The sequence below is a fragment of the Petromyzon marinus genome, chromosome 6 (genome assembly GCF_048934315.1).
Source record: "Petromyzon marinus isolate PM22_M1 ecotype Great Lakes invasive population chromosome 6, UKy_Petmar_22M1.pri1.0, whole genome shotgun sequence".
NCBI classification, from domain to species: domain Eukaryota; kingdom Metazoa; phylum Chordata; class Hyperoartia; order Petromyzontiformes; family Petromyzontidae; genus Petromyzon; species Petromyzon marinus.
The window spans coordinates 15,930,229-15,955,480 of record NC_133672.1 but is presented as its reverse complement, the minus strand read 5'-3'; the positions used below and the strand labels follow the sequence as shown (position 1 = coordinate 15,955,480).

The 25,252-nt window shown below is 46.1% G+C and overlaps 1 protein-coding gene across 5 annotated transcripts in view; it reads left to right on the top strand.

Moving 5' to 3' along the window:
• SYNE1 (spectrin repeat containing nuclear envelope protein 1) overlaps positions 1-25,130 on the top strand; it is a 153,353-nt gene extending 128,223 nt beyond the window's left edge. For 2 of the 5 annotated variants that reach the window (XM_076065126.1, XM_076065129.1), the window contains 16 exons: positions 3,321-3,483; positions 3,920-4,107; positions 5,032-5,182; positions 6,965-7,147; positions 8,450-8,587; positions 9,040-9,234; positions 9,849-10,353; positions 16,902-17,044; positions 17,176-17,299; positions 17,670-17,881; positions 18,815-19,015; positions 19,936-20,064; positions 20,624-20,836; positions 21,435-21,518; positions 22,129-22,181; positions 23,450-25,130. In XM_076065126.1, the coding sequence (XP_075921241.1) occupies positions 3,321-3,483; positions 3,920-4,107; positions 5,032-5,182; positions 6,965-7,147; positions 8,450-8,587; positions 9,040-9,234; positions 9,849-10,353; positions 16,902-17,044; positions 17,176-17,299; positions 17,670-17,881; positions 18,815-19,015; positions 19,936-20,064; positions 20,624-20,836; positions 21,435-21,518; positions 22,129-22,181; positions 23,450-23,741 (2,974 nt within the window). In that variant the 3' untranslated portion in view covers positions 23,742-25,130. Of the gene's footprint in view, positions 1-3,320; positions 3,484-3,919; positions 4,108-5,031; positions 5,183-6,964; positions 7,148-8,449; positions 8,588-9,039; positions 9,235-9,848; positions 10,354-16,901; positions 17,045-17,175; positions 17,300-17,669; positions 17,882-18,814; positions 19,016-19,935; positions 20,065-20,623; positions 20,837-21,434; positions 21,519-21,897 lie in introns of all 5 variants that reach the window. The other 3 variants (XM_076065125.1, XM_076065127.1, XM_076065128.1) reach the window with 3 other exon arrangements.
• Positions 25,131-25,252: the final 122 nt, after the last annotated feature.

Here is a 25,252-nt window from a genome sequence, read left to right as displayed (position 1 = left end):
TAAAAAAATACATATACTCTCGAAAGTGAATATTGTGAAATTTTGACTTAAAGCTTTTGTGACTGCAGAAATTTATATTATTGGTTCTTTCGGTAAAGTCACGTAGATAGAAAATAAAAAAAAGAATAATAAATTATAGATTTTAATAAAAATAGTTCATCTTGATGAAGACCGCTTGTATTGCGATAGAAACGTCATGGGTTTTTTGCTTTAATTATTTTCAATTTAGTATTTGTATTTTTTGGTAATTTTATTTTATTTTTATGAATATTGTGAAATTACGCCCTGGACAGCCGCTGTACTCTTTGCGCCTCGCGCACGGTTGACTTGAGACCTCGCCAAGGTTGAGCGCGGCACAGCTGACGGATAGCCTGCGAGTGGAGCAGGCACACAATGCACATCGTCTACCGTATACGCAACGGCTCACGCTCAGCACGTGTTTCTCAAACGCACACTGAGCGCTCTTCAGCACCGCACTTCGTCCATTCGCGTGCGTGCCACATCCCCACCCCCACCACCTCCGCCTCTCCCGTCTCTTTTAATTTTTTTAAAACTACGACAAGTGCTGCATCACGCAGCCCTCCTCGCAGTCCTACGGCCTCCGACGGGCAGCTCATATCAGCATGCAGAGCTCTCCGTCATCTGCCACCGAGCACACGGCCTCCTCCAGCGCCCACTTGCTCCTTGAAGGCCGGCACGGCGTGGGTCAGCCGCTCTCCCGTCTCACGACGCACATCTTACACCACCGCGATAGATGCGCTTCAGGTCGATTCGTATTACTGCAGGCGATTAAAATCATAGCCCTCGGCAGTCCTCCGCTTCCGCGATGAAGGCGGGGTCGGCATGGTCGCGCGAATTCTAATGGTTATTGAAAATTGCGGCAGAGACGCGTGCCCTACGGATAACATTTCCCTGGTGGACTTGCCAGCTTTGTGAAAATATGAGGAGTTGACGACGCGAGGGAGCAGCTGCGTTTGTTTATTCGACGACATTTTCCTCTGGAGGGGGATGGGGGGGAGGAGTTGTGGGGTGAGGTCGGCCACACGGACGCACGACAGAGAGCGCCTTGTGCGTCCGTGCGATCCCACGGAGCTGAACGGAGCAGATGTGTATAGTAGTCGTGTTCACAGCTGCCTTGGAACAGCCTGCTTTCCTCGGGCAGCTGCAGGCTGTTTGCTGCACCCGTCCGACTGTTAACTCCCGTCGATGCTGTGAACAGCTGCGTGCGGCAGCGATAATTACGCTCCTCGCTTTTTCTTCTAATAGCTCATTTAAGCTTTAGGCGGTTGGTCTATTAATTCTTTGTGTTTACAGAGGAGATGGTGCTTTTTTGGGGGGAGCTGTGGGTGGAGTGAGGGGTGGTGGGGTGGTCACAATGTGAGCTGCCAGGTATATACGCTGGCGTTGTCGTGAATGCCTTCCAATTCACCCACGTCAGCGGTGTATTTTTTTGTAGATGATCGGCCTCTTTGGCTGCTTGCGGACTTTTCATTTTCCAACAGTTTGGAGTGCACTGTAGTCACTGTGCGAGAGTGTCAAAGTGGTTTTGTGGCCAGTAGGTTTGCGGCCGTGTGGATTTTATCAAAATAGCAAATCGCCCGGCTTTGCCTGTTAACTGCAGATAAGTGTGTAGAATAATATATAATGGACCGGTTTTAGGCTTTTCGATAAGTGCTGCACTTTGCGTAAGCATATGCTCTCTCTTTAATACTTCTTCTGAAAATATTGTTAGAGTGTCAAAGGAAAAAAAATGCGTGACATTTTATTTTCACACCTCCAAGTCAGCGCATACGCGGTGTGGACTTACAATGTACACCATACCTAAGACGGGTGCTTTAAAATGTTTCCGTGAGATGAACACCAACATAATCAAAAGCAACACCCTTGTGTCGTGAGAAATTATGTTCGTTCAGTATTTATTACTTTGTAGTTATTTGTCAACATCTTAAACGCGACTGATGTACGATTTAGCCTCGTCTTTTGAGGGAAGTGTATTTTGTCACTGAATAAGTTCACTGCTCACTGAGCAGCCAAGGAGAGGTCAAGAGCAGATGGCGACTCGAGGTCATCGTTTCACCAGAGCCAGGAGGCACACTCCCCGACTCGCAAAAAGTAGTGGTTTGTGGATGGAGGAAGGGCCCTGTTACAATGACAACTCTGACCGACTCGCCGCATACGCAGGAGCGCGTAGTTTGGTGCACCACTGTCCATCCGCGTGTGTTGCAAGGCGAGTGCAAAAAAAAAACAAATTATGAGCAGGCTGCAGCGCCTTCCCAAAATAACAAGCGACGAGTCACGCGGCCGTTATTTAGGGCGGCCGTTATCTAGTGCCGCTGCTGGTGGCTGTGGGGCGCAGCTGCTGACGGGGCCGCACTGCGTCACGCGCACACGGGACGCTTCCGCCGGCTCTCGATTCACACCACGAGCTGCTCCTGCGTCGAGTTGCCCTCGATTTCCTCGTCTGATGGAATGCCAGCAGCCTGCCGCTCAGACGTGTAACTCCTGCTGGATGTTTAACGATGGACAGCAGCTGTCCTCATAGGGACGCGAAGGAGCTGCCGGAATGCTGCTGTGACACCGACAGGCGTGAGATGGTTCTTGTTTGGATGTGACGCATATAGTTGTGTTTCTGTGTTGCGATGTGTGACACCTCTGAAGCTTTTTCCTCGCGTCATACTTTAAAGCTTGTGTTCAGTTCCTTGTTAAGCCTCGGCTACACTAATCATGAGCGGTTGAAAATACTCCGTCTTCATTCGTTATTTTTGGTTAATAGTGTTTGTGGCTTTTTCAGTGATGTCCTATATTAATGCAGCACACTACACAGTTATGTAACTGCTGTTTTTTTTAAAAATATAGAGTTATGCCAAGGCAATGTGCAATTTATTAATGATCCATGTTCAATTATGCAATGTTTTTCAATGTCTAACATTTGAGGGCAGACTAAATAAAGACCATTTAGGCTTCATTGAATGTGTTTACTCTCAGAGGAGACTATGTGGAATTACATTCCAGTGAAGAGACACTTCACAATGAGAATTCAGATTCAAGTGCTTTTCAGTTTGGAATTACCTTAAAGTTTCACGAACACGCACCATTAACCATTACCATACAAACAATAGGCTGCGTTCTCCAATGGCCTCCATCTCGAGCCGTTTCCTATGCTACCAAGGCCACATGTGTGCAGCAATGGCCCTGCTCGACTCTGAAGTGAGGTCACCCCGCATGTGGTTGTAGCGCAGACGCAGGGGCTGCGTTTGTGGCTCCTGCTGATGCTTGGCGTGCGTGCGTACGTGGGTCGGCCTGGCCCATGGCCACTGCAGGGTGAAGAAGTTGAGGGACACGCTGGTGGCCGTGCAGCAGCTGGAGCGCAACATGAGCAGCCTGCGATCCTGGCTCAGCCACATCGAGGCCGAGCTGTCCCGGCCCCTCGTCTACGAGAGCTGCGAACGCCGCGAAATCCAACGCCAGCTCGGGCAGCAGCAGGTCAGCCGCTTGCACGCGCGCGCGGGAGATGCTCGCCCCCTCGCCACTCACCACCACAGCGCACCTCCGATTATTGGCTATGCACTGTGCGAAAGAAGTTCTACATATACGTACAACTTAGCACCGCCATGCGGATCCACACATGCATATGACACCCTGGTGCTTGATTTCAGCCAGATCTTTGTGGGCCAGTGACCCAGAAAATTAATTTGCACATACGGCACACCAAATCCATAATACGTCTTGCTATAGCTGTGGCTAATAAATCACATGCCTACTCCAGTTCACCGATGTCCCAGAAAACATTAAATGATAAACTAAGCCCTGGGCTTCTGCCGCATGGGCTACGTTTCGTACAAAGCTTTTCTTTGGGTTGGGGGGGGGGGGGTGGGAGACGCAGGAAGTTACTTTGTCGTGCCTCCTTCCCCACGCGCAGCAACTGCAGCGAGACATCGAGAAGCACAGCGCGGGCGTGGGCTCCGTGCTGAGCCTATGCGAGGTGCTGCTGCATGACTGCGATGCCTGTGCCACCGAGACGGAGTGCGACTCGATCCAGCAGGCCACGCGCAACCTCGACCGCCGATGGCGAAACATCTGCACCATGTCCATGGACCGCAAGTACAAGTACGATGCAGGAGGGTGGCGGATGGGGTCTCTTGAAGAATGCTCACATCAACCTCCTACCGCAGATGATCCGTAATTTGGCTCATTTGGAGTCGTATGCTAGGGAGGTCCATATTGCCAAACAAGGTTGTATTGCATATGGGAGAATTAATGTGGGAGAGGTGCTTGACTGTACCTGCATTGTACCTTGCAGCTCTTAAGTCTCACTGCCTTGGTTTGAGGTTCATATACCCAAGTAAACTTGGAAAACACACTTTTATTTTATTTTGCACAAGGGGAATTGTTTTCGGCAGACATGCATTTGAAAAACACAACACTTCTCCACCTGAATACGTTATAATCTACGCGTTTAAAAATGCACTGCTCGCAAAGCAATGCAATTTCTGCTGCAGGTGGGCAATTGCTACCGAGGGATGGGTATGGGAAGGGAGCCCGCTTGCCCATCATGTTAGGGGAGAGCCCGCAGGACTAGTGCCTGAGGGGCTAACACCTGATGGTTTAAACCTTGTTCTGTGATGTATAGTTCGTCACAGAATTCCCTAGAGGGTCCCCACATCCTTGCCTGCTTGCCACGCTCTATTTGGTGACGTTTTTGTCACGTGTCACAGGTGGGTGGCGCTATCCCAAATATCCGGGGTTGGGACCACGGATAAATGGAGTCATTCAGAAAATTCCTCCAATTCTCTGGGGATACCCATGATCACACCCGCCAGATAAACGAGTGAATGGAACTCAGGTCTTTGTGATCAGAGTGAAAATCACTGTGACACTGCTCCGCACGATTAACATTTAATTTAATTTGGAGTGTATTGTGAAGCAGTCCAGGATTTCGTGGTGGTGGTGGTGGTGGTGGTGGTGAAAAGTTGTAATAAATGAGTCACTGCAACGATTTTGTCAATTCTTGCCACGTGGTGAATTGTACAGGATTGAGGAGACCTGGCACATGTGGCAGAAGTTCCAGGAGGATTACTCGCGATTCGAAGAATGGCTCCGGAAGGCCGAGAGCACAGCCGCCAGCCCCAACACTTCAGGCATCGTGTATCTCGCTGCACGGGATGAACTAAAAAAATTCGAGGTGACGTCATGTCCATGCGTTCATTAAAATCGGTCCTGTATATCAAGAGAATGCCCTCTTGAAATCCTACAACTTTAACGAAATAAGAAAGAATTACACAGATCTCCCCACATGGCAATAGTATTATCTTGATTTACATGTTTTTGTACGTGGAATTTTGCAGTTAATTAAATATAAAAAGACAAAAAAAATTCTGATGAGGGAATACATTACTCTTTCCTTAGCAAAATTATATATCTGAAGCAGGCCAGATGATCCAAAAAGTTAAGTTTTTGTATTCTTGTTTTTTTCTGTAAAGTCACGTAGAAGGGAAACAATAAAAAATAACCGCCACTTTTTTTTCAAATTTTCTTGCTGTGGTTTTCACACCTAATGATGATTGCTTTTGTTGCAGTCGAAACATCGTGATAATTTTATTGTTTTATCTTTTTATTATTTTATTGTTACTCTTCTACGTGACTTTATCGAAAGAACCAAGAATATGAATCCCTGCAGTCACGAAAGCTTTAAATCAAAAGTTAAGTTTTTGCTTAACGCCATATTTATCATACAAGATAAAAATGCTAAAATGTATAACAGCATCGCAATGCACTGGAATCTTGAGACCCTAAAATATTTGCTGAGGAATGCAAAAGTCTTGCTTAAACAAAGTTACATAAGTGCAGTGGGCACAAACGGACACTAAGACGTACGTTGCAACACATTTATTTAACATCAACACGTTAACACAAAGGGGTAACTGCCCCTTGACCAAATATGGCTCTACGGTGGTGGTCCACCGGGCTAACGACGCTAACTCTACTGAGAGTAGCTACGACGGACGGGACCCCAGCCTGGGTCCGGGTCCCCAGCCTGGGTCCGGGTCCCCAGCCTGGGTCCGGGTCCCCAGCCTGGGTCCGGGTCCCCAGCCTGGGTCCGGGTCCCCAGCCTGGGTCCGGGTCCCCAGCCTGGGTCCGGGTCCCCAGCCTGGGTCCGGGTCCTGTGTTGATCTTCTCTTCAGGCGGAGAGCAGCATGTAGATTCTTCGGGATGACAACAGCGCTCGGTCCCACTGGGAGATCGGCTTTTATCCCCGTGGCGGGGCTTGCCCCGCCCCTGGTCACGACCCCCTTCTCGAACTCTCGAGAAGGGTTCCTCCTGGACACGTGGTCCCCCCCAGCCCCCCTTTTGGGGGTCCCCGGGTGGACGCCCCCAGTCACGTGTCCTCCGGGGTCAACCCGAGTGCCATGGCCCCCGGGGTCAACCCGAGTGCCATGGCCCCGTGGAACCCCGTTCCTGAAGCCGGCACCCCCCATGCACCCTATCCACTAGGGCTGGCATTGCGCCCAGCGCACGGTGTCGCTGGTTGCTGGCAGTCCGTGCTCCTCGAGCACCGCTAGGCCCGGTACTGCATCCGCCTTTGGTGGCGTCCTTGATAGCAGTACGTTGTGTGGCGTGCCTTTGGCAGGCTGGCCACACACACAGCGACATCCAGCAATGTCGCGACATAAGGATCATAAACAGCCGTGTAACATCAGGGGGTCTGGATAGGGCTGAGCCCGACAGGATCATGCTACAGGGTTCATTAATTATTATCTGAATATATCTTGTTTAAAACAAAGTTTAATCATTGATGATGATGATGATAATAATTTCAACAATTGTTTCCTTTGAGAAACTGTAATTTATACCGTATTAACGATGAATTTTCACCGCTAGGTCAGGACGTGCACCAGCGGAGATGACACACCGGCACTGACAATATAACGCGTACGTGGGTGGTGCATTCTCGTGCGCCTGGCAGGGGTTCCAGCGGCAGGTGCACGAGAGCCTCACACAGCTGGAGCTCATCAACAAGCAGTACCGGCGGCTGGCGCGTGAGAGCCGCACGGACAGCACCTCGCGCCTACGCCACATGGTGCTGGATGGGAACCAGCGCTGGGACGAGCTACAGAAGCGCGTCGCCATCATCTTACGGAGGCTGCGGGTGAGGCCTTGTCTGTCAGGGCGTCGACGTGCGAACTCCTTGGAGAGGCACGGCTACAAATGTATAACGAGCAGAGAGGAAGTCAGTTTTTAACCATGTACGCTTAAGTCTATCGAAGCTGAACTCCAATTGATTTCCTTTGGTTGTAATGACCTGTTCATCAACATGTCTGAGGTGATTTAAAGCTTTCGTGACTGCAGTAATTCATATTCTTAGCTCTTTCGGTAAGGTCACGTCGAAGGGAAACAATAAAATAATAAAATATTTATAATCTTTATAAAACAATAAATATTTTATTATTTTATTGTTTCCCTTCGACGTGACTTTACCGAAAGAGCTAAAAATATGTCTGAGGTGGTTCATACTTTCTCCGTTTCTGTTCACACCTTTATGTCTCCAATCCCATTTTCAGAAGAAAAAAAACATCTTGTTGCTGTAAATAACTTTGTGGAAAGTGTTTTTTCTTGTCTAAAACCTTTGTGTCACGATTATTTTATTACTTCACGCAATTTCAGTATCACATTTTTTTCAAATATTTGTTTTTAACTTTTTTTCATTTAGGCTTTAGTTGGCAAGATCATGGATGAACACATCAATTTCTACTGGGTTAGGTTCCTTTTATAGTCAACAAATGCGAGGCATAATGTTATTTGATATTAATTAATTTCTGCGCAATTACTGAAACAGTATTGTCATCTTCTGGGTTCTTTCGGTAAAGTCACGTAGAATGGAGATAAAATAATAAAAATAATATTATGAATCCCTGCAGTCACGAAAGCTTTAAATCGAAATATAATATTGTCGGCCAAATATGTCACCCTGCTTGTGCCGACAACAGCGGAGCTGCTGTAAAAAACTAATTTGTGAATGTTGCTTCCATAGACACTGGCATCACCACTCCACGCTCCACTGTGTATAATTACACTTGTGATTCAAAGGCCCAAATGTTGTGCAATGGCACCGTGACATTTGAAAATGCAGAAATAACATTTGTTTCTATTGAATTCAAATGAGTTGTTGTGGCTTTGGCTTGATCAAAATTCTAGTTAAAGAAAACATGTAAGGTAGTATTCTTCCTCAGGTTTGTGATTAAAACTGTAAGTTGAAAGATACAAATTCCACGAGGACGTGTTGTTTCTTATGCAAATGTATAAAACTGTAATCACATAAACTAAGAGGAGTTTCAATTTGGGGCTTAAGCGACGTTGTTTTTTTATGCTACAACGTCAATCCCAGTGACATCGTGGGGAGCGAGAAACCGTGACTCTGGTATATCATCGTGGTTCTTCATTTCCCTGGCAGCACTTCATTGGGCAGCGCGAGGAGTTTGAGGCGTCACGTGAGACCGTGCTGGTGTGGCTCACCGAGATGGACTTGCAGCTCACCAACGTGGAGCACTTCTCTGAGTGTAGCACCCCGGCCAAGATCCGGCAGCTCCAGGTGAGCAGGCTCACATTCTGAAGGGTCCGAGTTCAAATCCCAGCTGAGGGTCAACGATCGTCTGTTTGGGGGTCTAGAAAATAAGTGCCACCGAGTAAGGAGCCAACAGTGGTCTTCCTGTAAAGAGGCTGGCTCACACAATGGAAATATCGAATTTTCACCACTGGCTCCAGGCCACGTATAGAGATGAGTAGCGCTCCGATGTTTCCGAGAGCCTCTTTAGGACCTGAAATCTTAAAAAGAGGAGATAAATATCACACATTATGCCGAACAACAGCACAACCCAAAAAAAAACACAACGAAGAGCTTACACAACGCAACCTCAAAAACCCACGTGGCGGTAAAACATAGATGAGTACTGGCCCATTGCACATTTGAGCAGAGAGAGACTCCTTGTATCACTACCGCTGGGTCTTATCGTGGACAGTAAGCGTGTGAGACTTTCCGTGCAGGCTTTCCAGAAGGAGATTGCGCTGAATCGCTGCAAGCTGGGCCGGCTTGAGGACATGGGCCAGCGACTGATGGTGCGCAGCGAGCCGGGTGACAGCGCCGTCGTGGAGGACGAGCTGGAGGAGTTGCGCCGCTACTGCGCCGAGGTGTTCGGCCGGGTGGAGCGCTACCTGCGCAAGCTGACCACCACCGCCATGGTCAGCGCCATCAAAGGGCAGCACGGCACTGACGTGCGCGCGCACGGCAGCATGCAGCTCTGTACACTGGGTGGTTTATTTCCGGTGTAAACCAAAGTAGGAACACGTGGGTACATTGAATTTGACAAATATGAGCTCCTTGATGAATATAATTATTATTATTAAATATGTGCTTAAACAGGACAGGTCCATGTTGTAACAGTGTTAACATTTTAAATGTATATAGTGGTTGAATGTGGTTGTTTCTCAATATAATTTTCCATTAGGCTGGCAAGGCACCTGCATGATTGTTCAATGTGTTGCTGCAGTCTGTTTGAAAGGGAGAATGCATTTTGTGTCTACATTCCATTATGTGTGAGAATAAGGTCACTTTCTAACAGGTCCAAAACACTCATAAAAAATAATCTTAGCCAATATCCCAATGGAGGATCCCCCTAAAGCGTCATGCGACTGAGGATGGCTTACTTGGCTAAATAATGGTATAATTCTTTTTTTATTAGATATGCTGATATCTTCATAGCAATAGCTTCAGTCTTCTGTTAACCAAAATGCACAAATAAAGTGGACAACTACAGCATTTGTCTTCATTTGTCTTTGCGTGCTGTTGCCTGTAGGCAGCAGAAGAGGCTGTGGAGGAGCTGGGGGAGGTGGGGGAGCCGTACTCCATGTCCTGGTATGAAGATGAGCCATCTTCTGCATCCCGTAGCCCTGGCTCACCGGCACAGCACGCACGAGGAGTAGATGCAGGGGCCCTGCTGGGTGACAACGGGGAGCACTTTGCCGGCGAGTCTTCACACTCTCCACTCAGGAGCTATGGGGATCACTTGTTCCCCGACAGCTCACACAGCCTTCTGCCATTAAGACCCAGAGACCCCTCAGTCCCTGAGAGCTCGCACAGCCTGTCGCAGTCGAGACTGGAGCGCGAGAGGGGCCTTTCGGGACGGGATACACCGGCCAGCATCGATTCGCTACCCCTGGAGTGGGACAACTATGACATCGGCAAGGAGTTGGATGCTTCCACCTCCATGGTGGAGCGGCTGCTGTTGGACGAGCGTCTGGCGGGCGGCGAGGATGAGGAGAACGAGGTGTCGGACTACTACTCGCGCAGCGGCCTCTCGGGTGAGACTGTGTGAGCGTTTGAGCTTTGTGTTCCAGGATTCGATGCATATACGTCATTCTGAGAAGCGTTGGTTCACATTTGACTGCTCTAGAGTCTGCATCACTTTATAATAAGAGCATGCATGCATGCTGCAACTGCTTGCCATGGACATGAAACATACACTTCAATAATGCGGCTTGAGTACTTACAAAATGGAATGCGAATACAGTTTTCCTCCTTCATATTTACAACATCAATAAAAAGTGTACTTGGCTTCTTAGTGACAGTTCTGTTTTTATTTTAGGCGGTTTTTAATACGAAACAGATTTAATTCCCGAAGTGTTTACACTATTTGAATACTGATTATGTTTTTGCAGATGTAGTCATCCCTGAAAGCCCTGAGGCCGTTGTGTGGCTAACTGAGCAAATGCTAAAAATGACCTCTGCTATGGAGTACAGATACCCATGATAGTGTGCATTTTCATTATCCGCTTGACCAATTGCTCTTCAACTCAGTCCTTAGACCAGTTGCAGCTAACACTACTTGTCAGCCTGGCTTTTTTATTTAAGTCTTTATCAAGACTTAAGGTATGACGCACCTTTTTAATGTTGTACAATAAATATATGTATCTGACCTCTTAGCGAAGGGTTTGGTTTATTTATCTCTCATTATATATGCTTAAATAATGAAAATTACTCTCCTGAAATTGATCAAAACTTACCCTCCTGAAATAAAATCTGGAAATAAAGTGTAGGTTTTCTGGGGTGTACAGTTGTTTTAAGTTCCATGCACTTGATAACACCCCAAGGAATTACATTAATCGGGACGGACTGCATTGGAAGTTATGAACGCAGCATCGTGATGGCGGCTAAGGACTGGTGTTTTAGAGCAGTGCTCTAAGTGCTAGAAAATCATCTATAACCGTGTGTCCTGATCTCTAACAGTGTGTCTGCATGCGAAACTGTGAAATTATCTTGGATAGCACGTCTGTAAAAGCTACCACGTTTCTACGCTTTTAGCTATTTCAATTGCGAGTACTTCAACTGTACGTTACATGTCACATTCATAGTTGGCAGCCCTTTGGGGAATATGAAAAGGCATTTGATTCGGTGGAAATTGATGCAGTCATCCAAGCTCTCACAAACCAAAAAGTCCCATATACGTATATACAGTATAAATAATAACAACCATGAACAATAAAGTTAACAGCCACAGTGGGATTGCATGAAAAATATAACAGTACTCTACATATTAAAATGAGGGATCACACAAGGAGACCCACTTTTTACCAAAGGTATTCACAAAAACAGAAGTTTTCTGAAAAGAAAAAAAATAATTGAGAAGTTAAGGGATAAACATGAATAGGAGAAAATATCGAGTGTCCTCAAATTTTCTGAATGCATCGTCATCGTTAAAAACAATTGGAAGTAAAATAATATAACGGCTGTGAAGTTGATGCTCGAGATAAACATCAGCAAAAACAAATTGTCACGTACAACAAGTTCATTAAACAACGTAAGAGATCTGTTGCAGGGACATAACCGAAAAACACATCAGAGTGTGTATATGTAGGGAAATTATTTCAGGGAGACTGGGATAAAACTGATTCAATAGTAAGGTGGACAAGAGCAGGCTGGAGTGCATTTGTATTGAGCTTGAAAATAAAAGTAATTTATCATTTAACCTAACAAATACTCTTTTGGTTCTTTCGGGAAAGGTCACGTAAATTATTTGTAGATCACGACGTTTCGATCGCAACACAAGCGACCGTCTTCAGGTGAGAGAGAGAGAAAGCTACTGAAACAAGGCCTTGTGTAGGCCTGAGATGGGTGCAGCCTCAGGGTAAGAGGACAGGGCTAGAGATGGTCTGCCTGAAGCTGTGGAAGTGGCCATTGTATTGTGCGAGATTAGCATATCAATGCACGAGCTTAGTATGCCGCAGCATCGGTGACTTGCCGAGTATGTCGCAGCATCGGTGACTGAGTGAGAAGGACATCCAGCCCGTCAATACAAAGACATCCAACCTAATAATGCAACTCAGAGAGTCAGCTAAAATCACAGGAAGGATGGAAACATCACAGCAGGTTAAGACTTTACCTGGTTAATCACGTCCTTCCAATGATTGCTCAATTTGTACCCATCTTCTCGGTTGAAGTTGTGTCTGTGTTCATATATCTGGATGGCTTCATGAACAAATCTCTGATGATAGTCAGTGGGTGTGCAGAGTACCTTCGTCTTGGAAAAATCTATTTCATGTGTGCCCACAGCATTAAAACAATGATTCGCAATGGCAGAGGTATTGGACCTACCGTGCTTCAGATCTGCCTTGTGTTCGCGAACACGGTCCGAGACATGTCGTTTCGTTTCCCCAATGTAACTGCTGCCGCAGCCACAACTCAATTTGTAGACACCAGGAAATTGCATGTCAGGAATCACATCCTTTACAGATGGGATCAGATCACGGATTTTGTGTACTGTGTTGAAACGAACCTGGATCTTGTGTTTGTTTACGATTTTGGAAATCTTTTTGGTAACCCCTGCTATGTATGGCAAAGTGATGGTATTGATTGGGTCCTCAGATGGTTCTCTCCCCACGGTTGGGGTGACAGCTTTGCGGATTGTACGGTCAGAATATCCGTTCATCTTGAGAGCTTGGTGTACGTGCTCCAGCTCACTGGCTAGGTGGTCCTGGTCGGAGATTCAATGGGCCCTATGGTGTAGTCTTTTGATGCGGGAATTCTTCTGGGCTGGATGGTGGTGGGAGTCAGGCTTTAGATAGGCATCCGTGTGGGTGGCTTTCCTGTAGACAGAGTGTCCCAACGAGCCATCAGGTCTCTTCTCGATCAAAACATCCAGGAATGGTAACTTGCCATCCTTTTCCACTTCCGTGGTGACTTTGATGGCTGTGTGTATGGAATTGATGTATATCCACAGCATTGATTTCTATACACAGCCTTACGATATGTGGGTGAGCTGTTTGTAATCCAATTTGGGATGCGTGTTGAGCATTTTTTCTCTCACGCTGTCGGCACACATTACTGCGGGCATCTTCAGGAGCTGAACTTGCCACTGTAATCTTACCCAGTGTTTAATACTTGTGTACTCCATAACACATGTTTTTTGGGTTAGATTGCGTATAAATATATAAACGTGTCATTAAACCCGCCACCACCCGACACAGCCAATTAGTAAGGTTTGTCACGTAAACAGAACGTGGCCAATTCGTTACTTGTACAGCACACCGGTATGTTGGAGAGCCAAGCCACAACATTTACAATCCGAGTACGACGTTTTTCCAGTGATTACAACCGGCATCATCAGGCGACAGCCGATACTTTATGTACTCTTTGCCTTGAGTCTGTTGACTCATCAATGCTTAGAAGCCATTTTGTCCTGGGCACCATTGAAAAGGATCTTCCTAAGCTCAATGGGACGTAACCGAAATTAACGGACCGACTGACTAGACATACGGAATATAAATAAAATATGAAAAATTGGCGAGATGACCTAAGTTATCTCCTAAAGGTGCACGCGGCAAAGCGAGGCGAAGGCTTGAGAGAAGAAACGCTCAAAACGCAGCCCAAACCGAAGACCACTGCTTAGATTAACAAAGTATTAACTGACTATTAACTATGTTTATTTTACCAGGTAAGGCCCACTGAGCTATTTGATTGTTTTTCAGAAGCGATCTGACCATCACAAATGATAGCTCAACGAAGTGGCTCATCACGTGGAAATTTATAGCAGCCAAATACTCTAAACGCATGTTTCTAAATGTGAAGGGAAAAACTGGAGGACCCGAAGAAAAATCCACGCAACCACGGGGAGAATATCCAAACTCCAAATATACAGGTGTCAGGGTCGGGATCAAACCAACGTCCTCCTGATAAGCCACTTCGTTGAGCTATCATTTGTGGCCAGGTTGCTTCTGAAAAAGAAACTAATAGCTCAGTGGGCTTTACCTGGTAAAATAAAACATTTTCAGATTTTAGTGATTTGTTTACCTTCCCTATACTTTAATTTCTATCGTGTTGTTGTATTGTTAGCTGTTGTAACGTTCTGACCCACATTACTGGACATCTGTGAAAAGGAGGTTTATAGTTCATCAGATTCATCAAGCATAAATACATTTTCTGATTCGTAAACCAGGCAAGGTAGTAAACATCTCGCCACCATGAGCTTGGGATGGACACGTCGCAGAAATTGATGATGGCCGGTGGTCGAGACTAACCCTAAAGTGGCACACTAAGGAGGGGAATGCCCGAGAGGACATTCAACGTGGAGATGCAGAGGTGGGATCGGCTTGTGTGCATGAGACTGCGATGGAACACGACAGCTTGGGGAGGTCTTCATCCAACAGTGGATAGATCATAGCTGATGATGATTCACAGTCTAGGTATAAACTGGCCATGTGTGTATAGCATTCAAGGCGTGCGCTGCTCCTTTTTAGTATGAAACAGTTGTACGCAATAACATTTGCGTGTGTTTAGTATTTATATGCACCTCTTCGTTTTGATGGTTTTAACTAAAATATTTTAAAATATCTCCATATTGGACATGTGACAAAGCTAACTTATTTCACATCAGTGCATTCGGGCTGTGGGAAGTTAGTGGTTGCTGCCATGTGTTGTGTTTGGTGGTCTGATGTGGTCTAGAGACATTTCTGTCATGTCTTTGTGTGTTTGTTTTTCCATATGGGTTTGTGTAATGTGTGTTTGTATTTTTGTCTGTGGTAAACTCAGCCTCAAATGTGACCTGGTGCGTTGCATAAACATCGCCACTCGGGAGACAAAGTCGGCCACCCACTGCCTCGTGTGCTGTGTCGGCCTTTATAGGTGCTCGCTAGCAGCACTTGCCCCAAAAGTCTGTTTTGGCTATATGGGGGAACTTGTATTGTCTGTGTTGCGGAGGAGCAGTAGTGTAATAGTTAGCGTGCTACGCTATGAACACAGTGACCCGAGTTTGATTCCCGCTCACGGCCAACGCCAGTGACAATTATCTGAACTATTCCTGGGCATCCCCTAGGTCGACTCAGCCTCAAATGAGTACGTGCTGCAAACATTTCCCGTAGAGAGACAAAGGTGGTCGGCTGTAGTGTTGGCTACCCACCCCCTTGTGTGCCGTTCTGGTCTTCATCGGTGCTCGCTAACAGCACTTGCCCCAAAGGTCTATTGAGGCTATACGGGAGATCTTTGTACAGGGGCTCACTGTCTTTGGTGTATATACATAAGTTTGTGCATGTTCCTTTGTGTATGCGTGTGTGTTTCTGTGCGTATCTATGCTTCTGCTGGTGTTTATATATTTGTGTACATCTGTGTGTATATCTGTGTGTCTGTGCGCATGTGTATTTGTGTACATTTCTGTGTGTGCAACCATATGTGCCTATGTGGTGCTTGTATGTATGTTTGTATATGTATACATGAATCAGTCGAGCGGCATTATCTTTTCATCGGCTGCGTAACGCTGTGTGGAAGCTACGTGGTCTGTCACTCCACACAAAGCTTCGGGGCTTCTCAGCCATGGTCATGTTCTCCCTTCTGTATGCTTGCGAAATGTGAACCCCTCTAATGGAGCATCTTCCCCGGTTATAAGCATTTGGGCTGGCCTGCGTACGATCCATTCTGGGTTTAACCAGGCTGGATTGTGTGATGAGCTCACAAATCCTTGAAAGATCTGGACAAAGTCCCATCGGTGTGCTCCTCCGGCAGGCAAGGCTGCGTTGGCTGGGTCATGTAGCCCGCATGTCCAGCCACTGCATGCCTAAACAGCTTTTGTTCAGCCGGATAGAGGGGGATAAATGGGCGTGGCATGGGCGAGAGAAGAGATGGAGTGATGTGGTACAAGGATGTGGAACTGAGTGGGCTTGCCGATGACTGGTACCAACGGTGTCAAGATCGGCCTCTGTGGAGGAGGCTCGTGAAAGATGCTACTGGGCAGTTGGAGGCAGTCACCCTCCAGCACCAACGGAGGGCGGAGGAGCGACGCTCACAACAACAAGCAGAGCACCAGGTGGCTAAAACGCAGCAAGTTGGCACAGTAGAGGGCAAAGGTGGTACATCGGCCAGTCATCTCAGTCAGTCAACCTGTGTGCCTGGGTCTGTCCCGTGGCCTGACAGCGGGCGTTCGACACTTCACGTTGCCTTAAAGTGCACTTAGCCTGCCAAAAGCGCCGTGGTCACGTCACCAGCACTTAGTGACAAATGGCGCTTGTTGTTGTTGTTGTACATGTATATTTGGAGAGCGGTAGTGTCACAGTTGCATTACGAGCCTGGCAACCCGAGTTCGACTCCCGCTCGGTGATGATTATCTGAACTTGTCCTGGGTCTCCCCTAGGTCGACCCAGCCTCAAATCAGTACCTGCTGCGGTGTGTAAACATCACCACTGGGGAGACAAAGGTGGCCAGGCATGGTTATGGTACCCCTTCATGTGCCGTGCCAGCTTCATTAGGCGCTCACTAACAGCACTTGCCGCAAAAGTCTGTTGAGGCTATAAGGATAATCCTTGTCTTTGCATGTGTGTGACTGCACGTGCGCATGTCCACGTGTGCGCCCCTGGTGCACCTGCAGGTGATGCAGTCGGTGCCGAGTGTCCCGCACGTGACCTGGGTGACATCCTCACCGACAGCGAGCGCCAGCTGCAGCGCGCCGAGCGAGCAATCGGTGGCCACGCGCCAGCTGGGCCCGGGCTCGACTCCGAGTACAAGGGCTACGTCAGTCTCTCTCCTCCCCACAGCTCAATCATCACTCATTCGCGAAACTATGAACCGTGGGGATGTTACTTTCATGCACGTCAATGCAGCGCATCACCCAAACGCATCCTGTGGTGGTGGTTTCCGTGCAGATGAAGCTGCTATCCGAATGCCAGAGCAGCATTGAGATGGTGAAGTGCGTCAGCGAGCAGCTCAGCGAGGACGACAAGATGCCAGGGCTTGACGTGATCACCACCTCTGAAAAGCAGTCCTCTGGTACCCATCTACATATATCTGTTCCTTTCCGTGCTTCATATCGCCAGGGCAAGAACGCTCGTAATTGATTGCGTTAATTTGAGAAATGCTCAAATGATATATTTACAGTCATGCTTTGCAATCACATTGCTGTATAATTAACAAGCATTGTTTTCATGTTTATTTCTATATTCCTAAGTTGTATATATTTTATAATAAATTAAAGCTCTTCACAGATGACCACTTGGCATTAATGCCATGATAGATACTGGGAATAACACATTTTTCATTATCTCTGGCATTATCCACATCTGATGTTTTGAGAAAAATGTGATTTTTGAAGAACGAGTGTCCTCAGGCCCCTCGCCCTCCTGTCTGCCATCTCTCGCAGGTGTCATCGAGCGCTGGGAGCTCATGGAGGCACAAGCTCTGGGCAGGGAGCTGCTCCTGCAGCAGGACATGCAGCAGTGGGACCAGCTCAACTCTGACGTGGAGGCTGTTTGGGACTGGCTGAGCCAGGCCGAGGATGAGCTGGGCCAGCTGCAGCGCTTGCACACCACAGCCGACATTCGCACCATCGAAGCGCGCATCCAGAAGCTCAAGGTTTGCGTTCGAGTGATGCTTGAGCTTCGCCCCGCACCTCTGACTCATGCCAAGGACTCGCTGTACAAATTCTGCGCACGCAGTAAATCGAACATTATTATTGTCGTCATCATCATCATGCTGAATGCTCACCTGAGATGTCGACTCTCAGGTGTGTAAAAAATCATAAGCAGCGTGGTTGCCCCTCGCAAACCACGCCATATTTACTTTCGCATGGTTTTGTGTTATTCAGACATGAGTCGTGCATCACATTTTAATTTGTCTGTGCACGCAGATTGTGTGACGGTGCTTTTGTCTGCTTCGTTGTGGAGAGTGGAAAACAACGTCTTGCACTGCTGTCCGTATAATGAAGTTTCATTTATACATTGTTTTACTATTATTACTCATGTGGCTATGAAAAGCTGTTATTTTAATTAAATATGAAAAGTTTGATTAAAGTGACATGAAATAAGCTATTTTTGTCAGCACACCTCGAGGGAGGTGGGGTTCGCGTCCGGGCAGTCACCCGCAATTAAATCATGTCGCGAATTGATGGACTCAGCACGGTCAGAAATGACTGTATGCAAAAACCACCATGTTACATTTATTTTACTTTTGTGGCTTTATATCAGCTCTGCAGGATAAAATAAAATAATTTAAATGCAACAAACAACTTACATAGCAGAGCATGTGAGAACGTGGACCACCACTTCGGTTAGATAAGTGGCAGTTTTAAAAAGGATATTAGAATTAATTATTCGATAAAACCCTGCATGGTCGCTCTAAAGTCTAAACATTGGGTGATGTTGAAACTACAATTGGAATTTGGGTTAAAAGAGGCGCATCTAAAGAGAGGGTTGTGTGCCATTTCATAATCGCGTTCTATCGTTTTGCCGTTGTTAAGTTAGCCCGAGTTTACATGCGCGCGCTTTGCTTTGTGCATCGCCCTTGCAGGAACTCCGGCATGGCATGGAGACCCGCAAGGCAGTGCTGCTCTCTATCAACCTGTGCAGCGGGGAATTCACGCCGGGCAAGAGCGCCGAGGTTGGCCGGCTGCGGCAGCGCCTGCGGCACCTGAACCAGCGCTGGGAACGCGTGGCGCAGATGCTGGAGACCTGGCGGCTCTCGCTACAAGATGCACTCATGCACTGTCAAGTGAGTGCCGTGATCAGTGCTCTTACATAACATGCAGCGCTGCAACAACATATTATAAGCACTCGGACAAGCACTTAGACAACGCATTTCCACTTCCTTTTACCGCAAAGCCATCCATGACCTTACAACGAGGGCCCCAAAAAGCAAAGACATTATGCAAACACCTTTGAGTTAGTGTTGCCCTGTCTGAGACTGCCAAAACAGTTCATTCAGACTCCTCAGACACAAACCATCTATTTTCTACCAAAAGTAATCAAAGTAACCCAGGCTGCCCGATAGTGTCAACCTGTAGTGCTACTCAGCTCATTATAGTTACTTAGACCACATGACTCCAATCGTGCACACATTAGCGAGCAACATTAAAGGCACCAACCGTGCCCTACAGCTCTTCAATAATCTTAGATATCACGGGTCCTCAACATTCGGCTTTTACAAGAGACATCATTTCCTTGTCCCCTATCATTCTCAATAATGATGACTTATAAGCACTTCACATTTCTTCAACACATCAATCGATACACAGATAAAAACACCCAAAGCATCGTGAAAAATAATAGGCTTTACCCTTTCCGGCAATAATACACGTGTTGCAAGTATGCATGTTGAACTTTTTTCGCACCGTACGTAGCCAACCATGCTAATCTTCGGTGCGGGGGAAAGACAACAAACGAAACACAAAAAGCACTTCTCAAGAAATAATGTGTCATGGTTAATTAAGTACTTTTTAATGCATTTTCCACAAATTGTACCAATTGTTTTATTACGTGTTATCGTGCAAAGAAAAGCAATGCCGCGTGTGAGTTGAATGTTTTAAAGTACCCTATATACAGTCGGCAGAGTTAAAAAAAAACTTTTTTGAGTTTCTGAAAACGCGAGAGCAGTATTTTTTGCATATTTGACTCTCCACACATGTTTTGCAGGATTTTCACGAGATGAGCCATGGTCTTTTGGTTTGGCTGGAGAATCTGGACCGAAAGAGGAATGAGATCCGCCCCATCAGCCCAAGTCTTGACCTCGAGACTCTGCAGGATCATCACAGAATGCTCATGGTATGCTTACCCCTGAGTATCATCAGCAGCAGCCACACCTCCCCAAATAGAGCGATGTATGATCGCGAATAGGTTCCATCTCGGTACCCGAAACATGGGTGGATTATCTACCGACGTTTCACTTCGCGTTCCTGAAGAAGCTGCGAGCAGGAGGAGTGAAAACGCCAAATGTTATTCCAAACAACGCATCGGAGCGCTGTGGTCTGTTGTTACCAGCAAAATAGTGATCCATCAATTTATTATTTTCATATATTATTTCGGTCATGATGCATTCATAAGATTCAGCGTGTAAAAATATATTATTTTCAAAAATTTACATATGGGCAAGACAGCGCAGACAGAACATACAAATACAAATGAAACGGTACAAATGAGACAAAAAAAGAATGGATTTTTATATTGAATTGCAAAGTCAAATTGTGACATCACAAATCAAGTGGGTTGGGAGTGAATACCCCCAGCGGTTGCTTCCTGTGCACTTTTTATTCATGAGACCTCCGGTGCTTGTTTCGACAGCGGTCCTCGACCCAGTAGTTTCTATTTTCTGTTTAAACTACAGCAAGTGAAGTGTGAGCTGCAGGCCACCCAGGAGAAGGTGGCCTCCCTGCAGGACATGTCGAGCCATCTTCTCGTCAATGCCGAGGGTCAGAACTGCTTGGAGGCCGAGGAGAAGGTGCACGTCATAGCCAACCGCCTTAAGCACCTCCTCAATGAGGCCGACCATGACATCCGAGTGGTGGAGCGCTACATGAGGACCTCCACCGACGAGCTGGTAAGCAATTGACCCCTCGCAACAGAATTAAATCACGATCTTAGTTTGTTTGGCCAATATAAGCATCATCATTATCGGTCATGATCTCTCCACTGCTACAAGAAGGCTTCCTCAATAACATCCACATCCCTCGTGATCCCACGTTGCCAAAATCCATTTTCTACACATGAGCTGATCTCATCGCTCGATCTCTGTGATGGTCGTCCTCTCAAGTGTATTCCCTCCTTTGGTAGCCACTCCATCGCCAGTCTCAACCATAGCCCAGGTTCCCTCCTCACGGTGTTTCCTGTGCTAGCCCCCACTCACTTGCTTTATTTGAATGGTCATAAAGTTCCTCAATATGTGTGTTCCTCTGGCTCTTATTTTAATTACCAAGCATGCTTTTTTGCCCACTTTTAATATTTAGTTATAATCTCTTTGCCAGTGTCCATGTGTCCACTCCATATATCATAGGAGGCAATATGCACGGATTGAAAACCTTCTTCTGTAGGCACATGGGTGTTTTGCTTTTCATTGTCAAGTTAATTTCTCCAAAAGCACTCCAATGTAATGACATCGTCAAACAGTTCCCAATAGAAGAATGTGTTTCATTTGGTAGGACTCATCATACGGTTCACCAGACGAAGAATTGAACTGTCCGATGGCCCTGCCATCATCTCAACAGCAGCAGCAGCAGAGACGGGTAACAATGTCCACACTCTGCTCCATCCCACGTGCATGGCATAGTCTAATGTACATTGGTGAATACTAATTGTAAACCTGTGCACAATTTATATGGAATTTAACGTGCGCTGTGTAACTGTTTTTGCGTGGTGGAAATAATAACTTACGTGTGTGTTACAATTGATCCTTTTGTCAGTGTGATAACTGTGGCACTAAAGTATTTAATATTTAAATTGGATTATAGTCGTATTCAGGGCCTGTATCGGACACAATTGTAGTCATAGTTTGAAAAATAAGAACCAAGAAAGCCATTCGTTTTTCAGTGCTGATAATCAGGTGTGTTGGTATGCAACATGTACGACTCTAAACCTTTAATGCTTTTTTTGTTGTTTTTACAGATTTTCTAGTTTAAAAGTTTCCATCTACATAACTTCACATTGTCACGTGTGCACTCCGCTGTCTTTTTGTTTTTGGATTTAATTTCATCCTTGTGTGGTTCAGTTGGTGCCACAACTCTCTGGGTCACTGTGGAGCTGGACTCTTCATCCGCATAAGTTTTTTTTTAAATACCTGTTTTCTCTTGTACTCAACATACGTTTTGTTTATTTTCCTGATCCATTCACATGCAGCTCCCAGGCAAAGATAGTCTTTCTCAATCTGGAGCAACCAGTCAAGAGCTCAGGTATACAGCTTAGAATTTTCATGCCCCTTTTTGCCCCTCTTTCCTTTATAGATGATGGAACAGGCAAAGCGGTTTAGATGTAATACACATAGCACAATCATCTCCGCATTTTGTGTTGTGATTCTCATCCTATATCGCTCCCACAGTCTGCATAAATCACCGTCGGTGGCACTGTTGGTTTCTAACCATCATTACACTTTTTTTACCCATGTTGATTGCATATGCAGTCCCGCCCCCACTTTCTTTAATGTAGTTTCACACGGTTGCTTAATTCCACTCATTATCAGGCACGTGTTAAAAAAAAAGGTTCCCATTGATCCAAACGTAAAACAAATGTTAAGTTTGATTTAAATTTTATTAAACGGTCAAGCAAAGAACCTTTCCTGTATTTGCTAACAAACCGCTCGGATCGAATCATAATGGGAGCTTCCATCATCTTTCAAAGTGCTTAAGTGGCTTTCACAATGCTGAGCGCCATCTGTGGGTTACGGCGCCTTGCGGCGGCGACGAAACGAGTCCGACCCCTCTCCCGTAAAACTCACGCGGCTTTCCTGTTTTATTCCTGCCGACACTGACGTGGCCTGCAAGAAGCAGCGGTTTGTGGAGTCAGGAATGCCACTTCTTTTTGTGACATCGCTGTAATGCCCTCTGAGCTCTCGAGATGAAATGGCAGCAGCTGAAGAGGGGGGCTGTTTTTGTGCGCACCCTGCCGACTAACCTTCCTGCAGGCAGCCTGCCCTGCTTGAGCGGCCTGCTTGCACACACAACCAACTGTGCTGATCCTCACCTTTCAATGATCAATGTGTATAATGTGCTGTGCTTCACTTATGCTGAAATAAATATTTAAAAAAAAGCTTTTAATGACTAATATAGGATGCTTGAATGATGCTGCAGCTGGGCTGGCATGGACTTCAATAGAGCTTATGCATGCGATTACATTTTTCCGTGTATGCCAATAACCTTTTTATACTCCTCTGCATACAATACTTGGTGGGATGTGTATTTATGTACCATATATCTTATTAGTGTATATGTACACTGATTATGTTATGATTTTATCCAGTTATATAATACCATTTTTTGGGTGCTTATGCAAAAATGCCTACAGCAGGTTACGATTAAAGTTACTTCATGGTGTGTAATACCGTTGTAGTAGTGCCAGATGTAATACAGTGGAGCAATTTATTTCTTAATTTTTGGAGAGGCATAATAATTCCAGTGTGGAGTTTCCCCCCCCCCCCTTCCCCTTCTTTTTAACACGATATCAGATCTGAATCGTTTACTGTCTTCCCCACCCATAGCCAAAGTTTGCCAGGGGTGCGTGGCCATTCTGGTGAGCGGGGCCGTATGGGAGCGGGCGAGCGCCCCAGCACGGAGCGCTCGCTGCTCCGGCGCGTGTTCCGCGCGGCGCTGCCGCTGCACCTCTTCATGCTGCTGCTGCTGGGCCTCGCCTGCCTCGTGCCCATCTCCGAGCACGACCTCAGCTGCACGCTCACGAACAACTTTGCTCGCTCCTTCCACCCCATGCTCCGCTACACCAACGGACCGCCACCAATATGAGCGCCGCCAGATCGGCCCCGCTCCAAGTCAGTCGCGGATTCTGAATGTCCGTGGAATAATCGTGGAGTGATCTCAAGAGATTGCGAGCCAACTCTGGCGAGAACTGCGGCACGAAAGGAAAATACCTTAAGTAGTCTGAAATTGTCATAATTTATTTAACTGTGAATGGGATTATCGTACGGCGAATCTGGAATGTATGAAGAGTTATTTTTCACGCTGAATATTATTATACCACTGTAATATCTTTGGCCTCCACCCACTCTGCCATGTCGCTGCCCTGCAAAGTAGACTTGGGTGCATGTTGAGAAAGCTTGAATAGCAAGTGAAAACGACACTGTACGGTTCTTCATAGCCACTTGAGACATAAAACATTAGACGTGTTAATAGCATGTGCAGCTCACGTCCAGTATTCTGTATTAAGCTTACTGTAATATTCAGTGCCTCTAACTATAATGTATAGTCACTGAAAAATACAAGGTACGTGGCAATTACTTTTAAGAACCATGTGACGAAAGTAATAACGAACACTGTAATTCCACAATTTCATAATAGCACTCTTGAGAAATGTAACAAAAATCCCACAGAACCTGCTGCTGTTATCCGTGCCCTAAAAAGTCTGCGTGCACAGGTTCATTGGTAACGTGCGTCAAGTGAGTGAACAAAGAATGCCGACCACGGACGCGTTGAGATGATGGCAAATTATGAGTGAATGCGTGTGCCGGAGTATATAAGCGATAGGTGCCCGTGCCCTCGCTTCCTGTAGAACCGTGGCCAGAGTGGCGCACGGGCAGCAAACGCTTTGTGCTCCACTGCTACACGGCGGCTCTCACGCCACATGCCGCGAGAGAGCTGCCCGCTGTGTTGAGTTATACCTCAAGCTGTGCTTTTTCTGTAAATATTTTTTTTGTTTGTACGTGCCTATTCTAATGATTACTTCTGCAGTCTGTCGATTATGGTTAATGTTTGCTCTTAGAGTTGGACGCCAAAGGGGTATTCATGTTTGTGTCCCAGCCAGCGGCGGAAGACACCATATGTACAGTAACATGAGTGTGGATGCAGAGTTATGTGAATGGAAAAAAGCTTGTAAATGTTACAATGTCTGAAAATCTTGGTGTAAAGTAATTTTAATAGTGAACTCGGGGAGGATATAGTTGTATTTTTAAAGGAAGGAAATTTTTAAGACATGATGTATAATGTGCTTCCACCTTAAGCTGTATTTATGGTTGATAGAGTTTGACACAATTTTACTTGCAGCGTGAAACACTTTGTTTTGATTCCATAACTTTATTTGCGTTTGTGTTTTGCCAAAAAAAAATTGTTAAAATGTGTACTGTATTTGTTGAAAAAAATTTACATTTGTATTAAATAGCAACAGTATTTAAAAAGAAATGGTCTTGTGATAATTATGCTCGAATTTTTACGTGCTCGAATGTAATGTACGCCTTGTTGGCGGACGGACTGTAATGGCACAAACATTGCCTCAATTTGTTCAGCCAGTCAGAGGGGGAATA